This window comes from Dendropsophus ebraccatus, chromosome 1, assembly GCF_027789765.1.
Source record: "Dendropsophus ebraccatus isolate aDenEbr1 chromosome 1, aDenEbr1.pat, whole genome shotgun sequence".
Lineage (NCBI taxonomy): Eukaryota > Metazoa > Chordata > Amphibia > Anura > Hylidae > Dendropsophus > Dendropsophus ebraccatus.
The window spans coordinates 46947794-46960588 of NC_091454.1; the positions used below are offsets into that span (position 1 = coordinate 46947794).

At 51.9% G+C, this 12795-nt stretch overlaps 1 protein-coding gene across 2 annotated transcripts in view; it reads left to right on the top strand.

Annotated features, from left to right (window-relative positions):
• Nucleotides 1-12795, top strand: part of LOC138792682 (A disintegrin and metalloproteinase with thrombospondin motifs 2-like) — a 219319-nt gene that overhangs the window by 90171 nt on the left and 116353 nt on the right. The window contains exon 4 of one of the 2 annotated variants that reach the window (XM_069970389.1): nt 12497-12699. The exons of the other annotated variant lie outside the window; for it this stretch is intronic. Within the exon in view, the coding sequence (XP_069826490.1) occupies nt 12497-12699 (203 nt within the window). The remainder of the gene's footprint in view (nt 1-12496; nt 12700-12795) is intronic. 2 annotated transcript variants of the gene reach the window in all.

A 12795-nucleotide genomic window follows, 5' to 3' on the forward strand; every position in this document is an offset into this window, starting at 1 on the left:
AGACAGCAAAAATAATAAATCGGAAGTGTTATCTATATTCTTCAGGTCCGCACTGTTACAGTGATAACAATTTATCATTAATACAATTCTGCTCTTGCAAATAGCCTGATCACTAAAACAGCTCTGCTATACCGAGCGATCAGACAGCTCTGCTGGACCACCCATCACTAAGACAACTCTGCTGCACAACCCATCACTAAGACAGTTCTGCTGCACCACCCACCACTAAGACAGCTCTGCTGCACCACCCATCACTAAGACAGCTCTGCTGCACCACCCATCACTAAGACAGCTCTGCTGCACCACCCATCACTAAGACAGCTTTGCTGCACCACCCATCACTAAGACAGCTCTGCTGCACCACCCATCACTAAGACAGCTCTGCTGCACCACCCATCACTAAGACAGCTCTGCTGCACCACCCATCACTAAGACAGCTCTGCTGCACCACCCATCACTAAGACAACTCTGCTGCAGTATCCCACCACTAAGACAGCTGTGCTGCACCACCCACCACTAAGAGAACTCTGCCGCACCACCCACCACTAAGAGAACTCTGCCGCACCACCCACCACTAAGACAGCTCTGCCGCACCACCCACCACTTAGACAGCTCTGCTGTACCACCCATCACTAAGACAGCTCTGCTGCACCACCCACCACTAAGACAGCTCTGCTGCGCCACCCACCACTAAGACAGCTCTGCTGCTATCTGCACTAGTTACCAAGATTGCGGAGGAAGAGAAGAGGAGGTTACACAGGATCCCACACACTACAGCCGATCTTATCTGCTCCTCTCAGCCCCGGCCACCTCCCCCACCTGCCAGCCGGCTGGATCCTCACATGTGCTGCACATCCCCCGGCCTCCTCTCCCGGATCTCACAGACTCCCGCTCTCCCTCTTTAGCCTACCCACCTCCAGCCTTCTCCGTCCTTCTCTCCCGGACCTCCCACTCTCCCTCTCCAGCCTTCTCCTCCTTCCTCCTCTCCCTCTCCAGCCGCCCAGATCTCCATGCAGCTCCGGCTCCTCTGCATATATCATCTCTCTGATAACAGAGTCTGGCGGAGCCGGACTCTGTTATCAGAGAGACACAAGCAGCGGGGTTCTGCTACACATAGTAGCCGACCCCGCTGTATATGGAGCGGGCTCAGGAGGGGGGTAATGCCGCTGTCAGTGTGACAGCGGCATCTATACACTTAAATAGCCGGCACTAGCAATAGCTAAGTGCCAGCTATTTGAAATTGGCGCCAATGGGAGCGGAGGGAGGGACAGCAGAGGAGGAGACTGCAGGGGGCAGGGAGAGGCACATAGAGAACACGGCCGGCGCTCAGCTAGCTGCCCACCGTGTTCTCAGCTTAACTTAAAGTTTCGATAAAGTTTCGGCTTTATCCAAGTTCAGCAGCCACCGCTAAGGGCCCTATTCCACAGGAACGATAATCGGCCGAATCAGCCCCATTTGGTCTTGTCAACGACCGTTCATTTAGGGCCAGACCTAAAATCATCGTTCCCCCACCGCGCATCGCTATGGTGGGGGAATGATGATTTTAGGTCTGGCCCTAAATGAACAGTCAGCCGTTGCGGCGGGTGACCGACGATTTGAGAAGCAGCATACATTACCTGGCAGGGCTTCTCCTCCGCTCTGTCTTCCTCCCCGGGTCCCGCGCGCTCTAGCTTCAGAATGGCCTGTCAGCTGACAGGCCGTGTGCTGCAGGGGCAGCAAGGACATCGGTAACGATGTCCCTGCAGCCCTCACTCAATGATCATCGGGCCTTGGAATAGGCCCAGTAAACGAGCGGCGATCTAGCAGATTGGCGCTCGTTTACATCGTTGATCGGGCCCTGCTCGGCCCATGGAATAGGGCCCTAATCAAATGCCGAATGTTCGGGTTCGGATGGACTTGAGCATGCTCGAGGTTCGCTCATCTCTATTCAGTAGGTATCGATAGTGTAAGAAAATTATTTCCTTAGTGCTCACTGCTGACACCAGCTCTATGTATGGGTCCAGTGCAATTCTGAGCTTTACATGCATGGTGTAATTGTAAATATTGAACAAACGTATTCCTGGGATATTACCTATTTTTTAAGTGTTCGTGACTTTGCAACTAAGAACTGTTCCACATTCGTGAGAAATGCTAGAAGGTTCATCAAACGTGCTGATAGTTTCCCTTTAATTTATAATAACCGCAGAGCATGAAGTGATAAGGGATGTCAGTGCATGCCTCTCATTGTGTAATACTGTGCATTAAAGCACTTTTTTATAAGCTTTAAGAAGGGTATTTTAGCTTTTAGCAACGCAGGAGCCTCTTTGACACTTTACCCTGGAGAATAAAAGCATTTTATGTTCTGGAAGCACAGACTATGAAAGGTATCATGTCTCCTTGACATAAGAGCTTTCTAACGGTCTCCTCTCCTAACTATCGGTGTAAAACATAAGCTGTCACACAACTCTCCTTCTTTGGGTGATCTCTAGCAACCACTAAGTTAAACTTGTTATATATGAAATTCCCAAGCATAATAATTCTTTAAAAAGGTAACAACCTAAATACAGACTCTCTTTTCTATGGCTGCAATGATGACCTTGACCGATATCCCATCGATAAAGCAGCCACCATCAGTAAGTTGTGTAATGAGAGTCAAGATTGTAGTGGAAAATATATGAGGATGTTCCAAAACTACACATGGTGTATAATTCCTCCCATCATTTTTCTGCGACGTATCTTTTCAATGACTGATCTGTGCTACAGACGCTTTTCTTAAAGAAGCTTGGCATGAGATTAAAAGAAAATATGTTGCTGATTTTTATACAGTAATTCTAGTCTTCAGAATATTAGGAACTCTGCATGACTGTTACAGTATGTCTCTAGTTACAGATTATAGGCAATATTTACACCATGTTGGGTTCTTAGTGTTTCCTTATGTAAATGGAAATTGCCAAGTCGTTTTTAATGTCTTTTTTTCCATTAACCAAACGGATACACTAGAGAGTAAGCATTTCTTGTTACATATGTGCTTGTTTCCATACATGTGGCATTACCTGCTGTAGCTCATCTTCTTCCACTATATTTTATATTTCCAAGAAGCTTGTTTCACACAAGTTACATGTCAATTCGGACCATGAGACATGGTCAAGCCAGGACCACAACAGAACACATATAACATGCAGACAAAAAGGAGAAGCAACAGATAGATACACTGAGATACAGTGAAGAACGTCCGGGGTGCAAAAATAAGTAGACAAGTACAATGTAGACCAGGGGTACTCAACAACTTTTAGTGAAGGTCCAGTTACCGGGGTCTATTGTCAGGTAAAGGTCCGAGCTGAACATCAGTAGGAAATATGTTTTTGTTAACTTTTTACAAATGTTGTTGAACTATTTACATACACTTGCTTATCAGCGGGAAAACTGGCATTTTTTTTCTCTCACCAGCCCTTTGAAATTAGCTGCAAAAGGGGTGACTGCCCCCTGAAGTGCATAGCCCCCCTGTGTGCTCTCCCCCTGTAATACTGTATATAGCCCCCTGTGCGCTCTCCCCCAGTAGTATATAGCCCCCCTGTGCGCTCTCCCCCAGTAGTATATAGCCCCCCTGTGCGCTCTCCCCCAGTAGTATATAGCCCCCCCCTGTGCGCTCTCCCCCAGTAGTAAATAGCCCCCTGTAGTATATAGCCCCACTGTGCGCTCTTCCCCTGTAGTATATAGCCCCCCTGTGTGCTCTCCCACTGTAGTATATAGCCCCCCCTGTGCGCTCTCCCCCTGTAGTATATAGCCCCCTTTGGGCTCTCCCCCTGTAGTATAAAGCCCCCTGTGGGCTCTCCCCCTGTAGTATAAAGCCCCCTGTGCGCTCTCCCCCTGTAGTATATAGCCCCCCCTCCCATATAGCCCTCTGTGTGCTATCCCCCTCCCATATAGCCCTTTGTGTGCTCTCCCCCTCCCATATAGCCCTTTGTGTGCTCTCCCCTTCCCATATAGCCCCCCTGTGCGCTCTCTCTTCCTCCTATATAGACCCCCTGTGTGCTCTCTCTTCCTCCAATATAGGCCCCCTACGTGCTCTCTCCCCCTCCCATACAGCAAATGACATAGAAAAAAAAACAATTATACTCACCTGGGTCCGGCGTCTCCTCTTCTCTTCCCTCTTGTGGCCGCACTGCAGCAGTCACAAGAGGCCCCCCCTGTGCGCTCTCCCCCTGTAGTATATAGCCCCCTTTGGGCTCTCCCCCTGTAGTATATAGCCCCCTGTGGGCTCTCCCCCTGTAGTATAAAACCCCCTGTGCGCTCTCCCCCTGTAGTATATAGCCCCCCCCTCCCATTTAGCCCTCTGTGTGCTATCCCCCTCCCATATAGCCCTTTGTGTGCTCTTCCCCTCCCATATAGCCCTTTGTGTGCTCTCCCCTTCCCATATAGCCCCCCTGTGCGCTCTCTCTTCCTCCTATATAGACCCCCTGTGTGCTCTCTCTTCCTCCAATATAGGCCCCCTACGTGCTCTCTCCCCCTCCCATACAGCATATGACATAAAAAAAAAAACAATTATACTCACCTGGGTCCGGCGTCTCCTCTTCTCTTCCCTCTTGTGGCCGCACTGCAGCAGTCACAAGAGGCCGCTTTCCCCTGTCATAGCGCCTGCGCAGTAACGTCCCTCGAGCGCCGACACCAGAAGGGTAGTGCGGCCTCTTGTGACCGCTGCGGCCACAAGAGTGACTGACAGGGAGTGAGCCAGTGGCTCTTTCTCTGTCAGTGCTGCCGCCGCACGGTAAATATGAGCGCTAGTTACGAGCGCTCATAATTACTATGCAGGGAGCAGCGCCGCAGCAGGGGTCCAGACAGCTGACCGCGATCCGCCAGTTGAGGACCCCTGATGTAGATGAAGAAACAGATCTGCACTCACTGGGATGGTATCTTCAATCTTTATTAACAAAGAGCTCGCAGGGTTGGGAATGGTGGAGTGGTGTAAGGTGCAGGCGCGTCCACCTGAAATAGCCGGCTTTGGGAATCCGCCCTTCTACAGCCAGGTAACAGGTCACACTCTAGGAGGTGATTTATATACATCCTGCTCACACACGTACTGTATAACATGATTTCTCGTGCGTCTTATTGGGGGACACAGACACCATGGGTATAGGCTGCTGCCACTAGGAGGCTGACACTAAAAAAAAACAAAGTAAGTCGGCCCCACCCAGCAGGCTATACCCACCCACTGGCACTGAGCTAATTCAGTTTAACTTAGTGTCAGTAGGAGGCAGACACAGGTCTGGTTACTCCGGACCAGTTTCTGCTTGGTTTTTGTTATTATTAATTGTGTTTTTTCTTCCTAACAGGTTGGGGCACGGTGGGTCACTAAAGACTCACCCTGATCCCCCTTTATGCAACCAGGGCACAGAACCTAAATGGAAAGGGGCTGTTTACCCTAGGTTGACACCGGCCGGACCCAGCGCCCAGGACACAGACCAGCCCAGCTGTCTGTACTCCTTTAATGCGGACTTGCTCCGCCAGCCCCTGCCCGCCCAGCCTCCCTTAGTTGAGCGTGGCAGCGAGGCACAGTGCCGGCGAAGATCCGAAGACATCTGGGGTAAGTTAGTCCTCTCTCTCTCTCCCCCTCTTCCCCTTCCCTGGGCTCCGTTCCTTCGGTGGTTCCTAGGCCCCCTCCCGCGGCCCATTCCGGGCAACTCGCCTTCTCACAGCGCTCCCGGGTCCTCCCGCGCCCTCCGGAGCTCTGCGTTCCGCTTGCGGGGGATTCGGAACCGGGAGGCCGGTTCTCCTGTTTCCAGGGGCCCCTTTTTTCCTATGGACCGCGCAAGTCCCGCAACCTCCGGTGCGCGGCCCGCGACTTCCGGTGGGCGGCCTCAGATCTCTCGCGCGCGCAGCATCTCCTTCCCAGCTTCTCCTGGGTATTTCAAATCTCCCGCGCGGGCCAGCTGCTGACGTCACTCCGCACGCGGCGTGATTCCGGTGCGGACCCTCCAGCGCTGCATCCAGCTCCAGTGTCCTCTGCGCTAGAGGCCTCGGCCGTGGGACTACAACTCCTAATCTCCTCCTGCGGACCCATCCTTGTTCTCTGCAGCCGCCGGTGCCTTCTTCCTGGTTTCCTCTGAATCGTTGGTAAGCTCCTTTTCTGGGACTATCTATGCTGTTTTTTCCCTGTTGCTTTGTTTCTGATTCTCAGACTTCTGTGTGTCTACTGTTACTCTGCAGGCTCGGTTGCTTCACAATCTACTAGGTGCCTGCTTGTATTGCTTGGTTGTGACACCTTCCTCCAGCAGCTGCCTGCCCTGTAGGAGCACACTAGAAAGATTTTTTCATTATATATTATATATAGATTTCAATTGCCCTCTTATTTTTTCATTATGTCTGACTCAAGGTCTGATTCCACACGCCGTCAGCAACCTCCTCCTTCCTCTGTTACCTACTATTTCTGTACGTCTTGTAACACTAAATCTGCTTCTGGCCACTCTCAGCCTCTCTGCGCTGCTTGTTCCTTGCAGTCCAGTTCGTCTCTGTCCCCTGCTCAGGCCCCCCCTACGGAGTCAGAGGAATCTGCTCTGGCCTGGGCACGTTCCCTCTGCCAGTCAGTGTCGCAGATGGCGCAGTTGTCTCAGTCTGTGGCGGCCGCTCTTGATCGCCTGTCCGCTTCTTCCGCGCCTACCCACTCCCGCCCGGCGGCCTCTGTCCGCCCCAGCAGGAGCCGTTCCCGCAAGCGGCTTCGTCGTGCCTCTTCACACTCTTCCTCTGGCTCCCCTGGAACCAGCTTGGCCCCTGTTCATACATCTCCTGACAGGCGGTCCCGTTCTCCTGGAGATCCCTCGGACTCGGAGTTGGTTTCCAACTCTGACACTGAGGATGCTTCCCCCATGACTTCCACGGTGGACAGCCTTGTGGCCGCAGTCCGCGATACCTTCCAATTGAAGTATTCTCCAGATCCGTCTCCCTCTGATGAGGTCTTTTTTCATAAAAGCGCCCACCGTGTCCGTAGTTTTTTCCCCAGTCACAAGGAATTTGATGACTTGTTTGCCAAATCTTGGAAGACCCCAGACAAGCGTTTTTCAAAGCCCAAACACTTGTCAGTTCTTTATCCGTTCCCTGAAGACCTCGTCTCGCTGGTCAGGTCCGCCTTTGGTGGATCCCCCGATTTCTCGCCTGACCAAGGTCACTACCCTTCCGCTGGACAATGCGGCGTCTCTCAAGGATCCCACTGACAGACGCACTGAGTCCTTCGCTAGGTCAGCCTTCGAGGCCTCCGGCTCCTCTCTCCTACCCACGTTCGCTTCCACATAGGTGTCTAAGTCCATTTCGGTGTGGGCTAAACAACTGAGGGACGGGCTTCTTTCTGGCGCGTCAGTCGAGGACCTGGCTGACCTCGCCCAACAAATTCAGGACGCGGCTCAGTACCTCTGCTTGGCTTCTCTGGACGCTGCAGCCTGTTTGGCCTTTGCGTCGGCCAATCTTATAGCCATCCACCGTTCTTTGTGGCTTCGTGAATGGCGGGCCGACAACGCTTCCAAGCGGTCTCTCACTAGTCTTCCGTTTGCTGGTTCCCGTCTCTTCGGTAAACAGCTAGATGACATTATTTCTGACGCTACGGGGGGGGGGGGAAGAGTACCAATCTTCCCCAGCAGCGTCCAAAACGTCAGGATTCCCGTCGCAAGCCAGGCTCCTTTCGTTCTTTTCGGTCGCTTCCGCCAGCTCGCTCCGGGAGATTCGCGGTCCCTCAGAACAAAAGGTCCGGATTCTCGAAGAACCGTTCTTCCTGGCAGGTGCGACCCGCCACCTCCCGCGCCCCCTTTAAGCAGGGCACATCCAAGCCCACCTCCTCTTGAAGGTTTTCAGCCACCCGGCTCTGCTCGGGTGGGCGGCCGCCTCCTGTTGCTTCAGGAGGTTTGGCTTTCTCACGTTCAGGAAGCTTGGGTGCGAGAAGTAATCTCACAAGGTTAGAAGATCGAGTTTGTTTCCATCGATCTTTGCGATCGTTTCTTCCTGTCTCGGCCCCCCAGGTCCCCTGCCCTGGCGGCCAGATTTTCCCAGGCCATCCTTTCGCCTCTCTCCAAGGGAGTGATTGTTCCCGTCCCTCCCCTTCAACGTTTTCACGGGTTCTATTCAAATCTTTTCGTGGTCCCGAAGAAGGACGGTTCGGTACGTCCGATTTTGGACCTCAAACGTCTAAATCGTCATATCCGACTGTCTCATTTCCGGATGGAGTCCTTGCGTTCGGTGATTGCCTCCCTGGAGCCGGGCGAGTTTCTCTCGTCGGTGGATATTCAGGACGCGTACCTTCACGTGCCGATTTTTCCCCGCCATCAGCGTTTCCTGCGCTTTGCAGTTCCTGGCTCTCCCGTTCGGCATGGCCTCGGCTCCGCGGGTTTTCACGAAGACCCTGGCGGCTGTCATGGCTCTTCTTCGGGCTCGAGGAATCTCAGTAACCCCTTACTTGGACGACATACTCGTCAAGGCCCCATCCGAGGACCAGAATTTAGAGAGCCTCTAAATCACCCTCAACACGCTCTCGCGTTTCGGTTGGCTGCTCAACCACCCAAAGTCCTCCCTAATCCCATCCCAATCCATTGTCTTTCTGGGAATGCGCTTGGATTCACAGCAGGCTGGTGTTTTCTTTCCGGAAGACAAATTGCAGTCCCTTCAGTCCGACATCAGAACTCTTTGCGGTCCCCGCCCAGTTTCCATACGTTCCTGTATGAGGGTACAGGGGAAGATGGTGGCGTCTATGGAGGCAATACCCTTTGCCCAGTTTCATTCCGGTCCTCTGCAACTCTTCCTGCTGTCTCGGTGGGACAGGTCGCTCCCCTCCCTGAATCGGCGGGTGAACCTACCTTCTCGCCCTCGTCGAGACCTTCAGTGGTGGCTGCGGTCTCCGAGCCTCTCCCTGGGTCGCTCCTTTCTTCCCATTCGTTGGCAGATCGTAACCACCGATGCCAGCCTGCGGGGCTGGGGAGGAGTTTGGAACGATCTGACTGTTCAGGGAACCTGGTCACCCAGGGAAGCTTGCCTTCCCATCAACATGCTCGAGTTGCGGGCAATTTGTCTCTCCCTTCTGCACTGGCAGTCAGAACTCCACAGTCTCCCCGTTCGAGTACAGACGGACAATGCCACCGCTGTGGCATATGTGAATCATCAGGGCGGGACCCGCAGCAATGCCGCCATGATGGAAGTGGCGCTGATTCTCTCCTGGGCGGAGAAGACCGCGCTTGCCTTATCCGCTGTTCACATCCCGGGAGTGGACAATTGGATGGCCGACTATCTGAGTCGTGCACAAATGGATCCAGGGGAGTGGACCCTGCATCCCGAGGTGTTCTCCCAGATCTGTCACAGGTGGGGGACACCGGATGTGGATCTGATGGCGTCTTGCTTCAACCACAGGCTGCCGAGGTTCGTCTGCCGGACGCGGGACTCTCTGGCTCTGGCCTCGGACGCCTTGGTGATTCCCTGGCATCAGTTCAGCCTTCCTTACATTTTTCCTCCTCTCCCGCTTCTGCTGCGGGTGGTGAGGAAGATCAAGTCGGAAGGAGTTCCGGTAATCCTCGTGGCCCCAGACTGGCCGCGGCGCGCCTGGTACACGGATCTCGTGAACCTCGCCGCCGACGTTCTCTGGCGTCTCCCAGACCGGCCATATCTTCTAACTCAAGGACCGCTCTGCCACCCGCGTTTAGCCACGCTTTATTTGACGGCGTGGCTATTGAAACCTGGATTCTGAAATGACGCGGTTTCTCTGATGCGGTCGTCAGGACCATGATTAGGGCCCGGAAGCCGGCTTCCGCGAAGATTTATTATCGTTGTTGGAGGGCCTACCTCCGTCATTGTGAGGCCTGTTCTGCACCACCACTTTCCTTCTCTCTGGCGCGACTCCTTGCCTTCCTCCAAGCAGGCCTGGACTCCGGCTTATCCCTGAGCTCTCTTAAGGGCCAGGTCTCTGCTCTTTCAATATTTTTCCAGAGGCCCTTGGCGTCAGTCCCCCAAGTCAGGACTTTTCTCCAGGGGGTGGCGCATGTCACGCCTTCCTATCGACACCTACTTCCCCCGTGGGATCTGAACCTGGTCCTGGATGCTCTGCAGTCTCCACCGTTTGAGCTCCTCCGGGATGTGCCTTTGGCCATCTTGTCTTTTAAGGTGGTTTTCCTGGTGGCGGTCACGTCTATCCGGCGGATTTCGGAGTTGGCAGCTCTTTCGTGCCGTCCTCCCCTGCTGGTCTTGCACCAGGACAAGGCTGTCCTTAGGCCTGGGGCTTCTTTCCAGCCCAAGGTGGTCTCCCCCTCTTCCACCTCAACGAAGATATTGTTCTTTCTGCCCGGCCCCCTCTCATCCGCGGGAGCGCGCTCTACAAAATCTGGATGTGGTTCGCGCCCTGCACATCTATCTCTCCCGGACGAAGTCTCTCCGGAACTCGGACTCCCTCTTTGTCATCCCTGAGGGTCCTCGGAAGGGGTCAGCGGCGTCTAAGGCAACCCTTGCCCGCTGGGTCCGCTCCGCCATCGCTCAGGCTTACCGGAGTAATGGTAAGTCGCCCCCGTTCCGGATTGCGGCTCACTCGACTCAAGCGGTTGGAGCTTCCTGGGCTATCCGTCATGGGGCCTCAGCTCTTCAAGTCTGCAAGGTCGCCACATGGTCCTTGCTGCACACCTTTTCGAGGTTCTACCATGTGGACACCTTTGCATCGGCTGATGCGAGTCTGGGCCTCAAGGTTTTGCAGGGGGCAGTGGCTTCATCCTCTTCTTAGCTCTACTCTGTCCTTTCCCGCCCAAGGGACTGCTTTTGGTGTCTGTGTCCCCCAATAAGACGCACGAGAAACTCTCGTAAACTCTCTTTCTCGTAGTCTTCATTGGGGGTCACAGCACCCACCCTCTGTTGTCTGTTTTTTTATAGTTGCCTGTTGGCCTGTGTTTTCAGATTTTGAGTGTGGACTGTTTTTTTTCAGTTTATTCGGCTCCTCCTACTGCTTTTTACTACTGAATTAGCTCAGTGCCAGTGGGCGGGTATAGCCTGCTGGGAGGGGCCGACTTACTTTGTTTTTTCTTAGTGTCAGCCTCCTAGTGACAGCAGCCTATACCCATGGTGTCTGTGTCCCCCAATGAAGACTACGAGAAAGAGAGTTTACGGTGAGTAAAAACTCCTCCTTTTGTGACGTGGAACTGACCTTATAGTGATTACGAGTCGTCTTGTGTGGTCTTAGAAGAACAAATACCAGAAACCCACACTGTGGTTGGTTGCAGCAAAATATTATTTTTCTATGCAAAGTGATGAGTTCAGAGCAGCTACTAAACCAAAGGTCCCCCCCCCCCCGCCACAGGACTAACCTATGTTTTTATGAAATAATTCACTTCTACAGTGCTTGAATTATTTATATAATACAAAAACATCATGAAAATGTTTTGTGTTCACAGTGCACTTGGATTGAGTATTTATGACTGTGTGTTTTACTATGTGTGTTAACTATGTCTGATTTATATACTCACAAGCTCTTGTATTTAGCAAATGTATTACTTGCAAATCTTTAGCACAGCGCTTCTCATATTGTAAGGGCGGCTCACTGTCTGTCTGGTGAGGTGCAGAGTCCCTGTCTATGCCATCAGCACACAGCAAGGCCTATACTCCTGGTTTAGAATTGGTAAGGACATGCAATGTGATTGCAACGCCGTGCTGAGGGGGTAACTGCTGCTGTAAGAAGACGTATTGAGGGAAGAGGTTTCTAGGTGGTCAGTGCTGGTGGTAATAGGGTGCGAATGGAGTCAGTGCTGCTTTCAGAAGATATATTATGCTGTGGTGTGGTTTATGGTTAGAGCTGTATGGAGTTATATGGGTGTTAAAGAGTAGTATTTGGCACTGTGTGGTATTATGTTTTGTCAGTGAGGTAACAGCATCAACATGAAAAGTAGAAAAAGTTTGAAAAGCCTTGCTGTAGTATACTCTGTTCAGACCCTTTCCTATAATCTAATTTGATGTGTGATATTTATGAGGGAGCTATCTACATTCTTTTGTTTTAGCAGATACCTTGCAGCTACCCTGAGCTCTGTATAAATCAATTTGGCTACAGAGAATGCATTTAAAGAAACATTCTAGTTTTTTTTTTTTTTAATTTTTTTATTCCTCCCCACGCTGCAGGCTGGCATGTATACCTACCACTTATCGGTGTCCCGCAGCGCAGCTTCATTCCAGTCCTACGCGCCATTTGCACCCTGCTAGCACTGGCGTCACGATTCTTGTAGCCCTCCTCTTTTACAGTCTTTTTGACGACCCGGAGCTCAGGGTGTCCAATGCATCTAGAAGCGAGCACTCTCATAGAGGTGCTTTGGAGACCCTAACTTCCAGCCTCTGGTGACTTCTGGGCCAGCTGGTAAGAAGGTGACGTGGATTTGAACAATGCCATAGGACCAGAATAAAGCCGCACCGCGGGACACCAGTCATCAGTAGAAAGCATATGTGCCAGCCTGCAACAGGGGGTAACCTAATTGGTTGTATTGCAGTCCAAACATCAGCTGACATTTAGCATTTTATTTGGTTTCAGAACCTGGATATATGAGCAGTAATATGCTGGAAAATATTGTTGACAATATTGAAGATCGAATCAACCGCACCCACAAAAGAAGCCGTAGACATGCAAGTGATGATGATTACAACATTGAAGTTTTGCTTGGAGTTGATGATTCAGTTGTCGCATTTCACGGAAAAGAATATGTGCAGAAATACCTCTTGACGCTTCTTAATATTGTGAGTATTTTATATGATTCTTTAAGCATTCTAAACAAAGCAGTAATAACAAAAATGTTCAATATACAGTTAAACCAATAGTTAACTTTGTTGCTA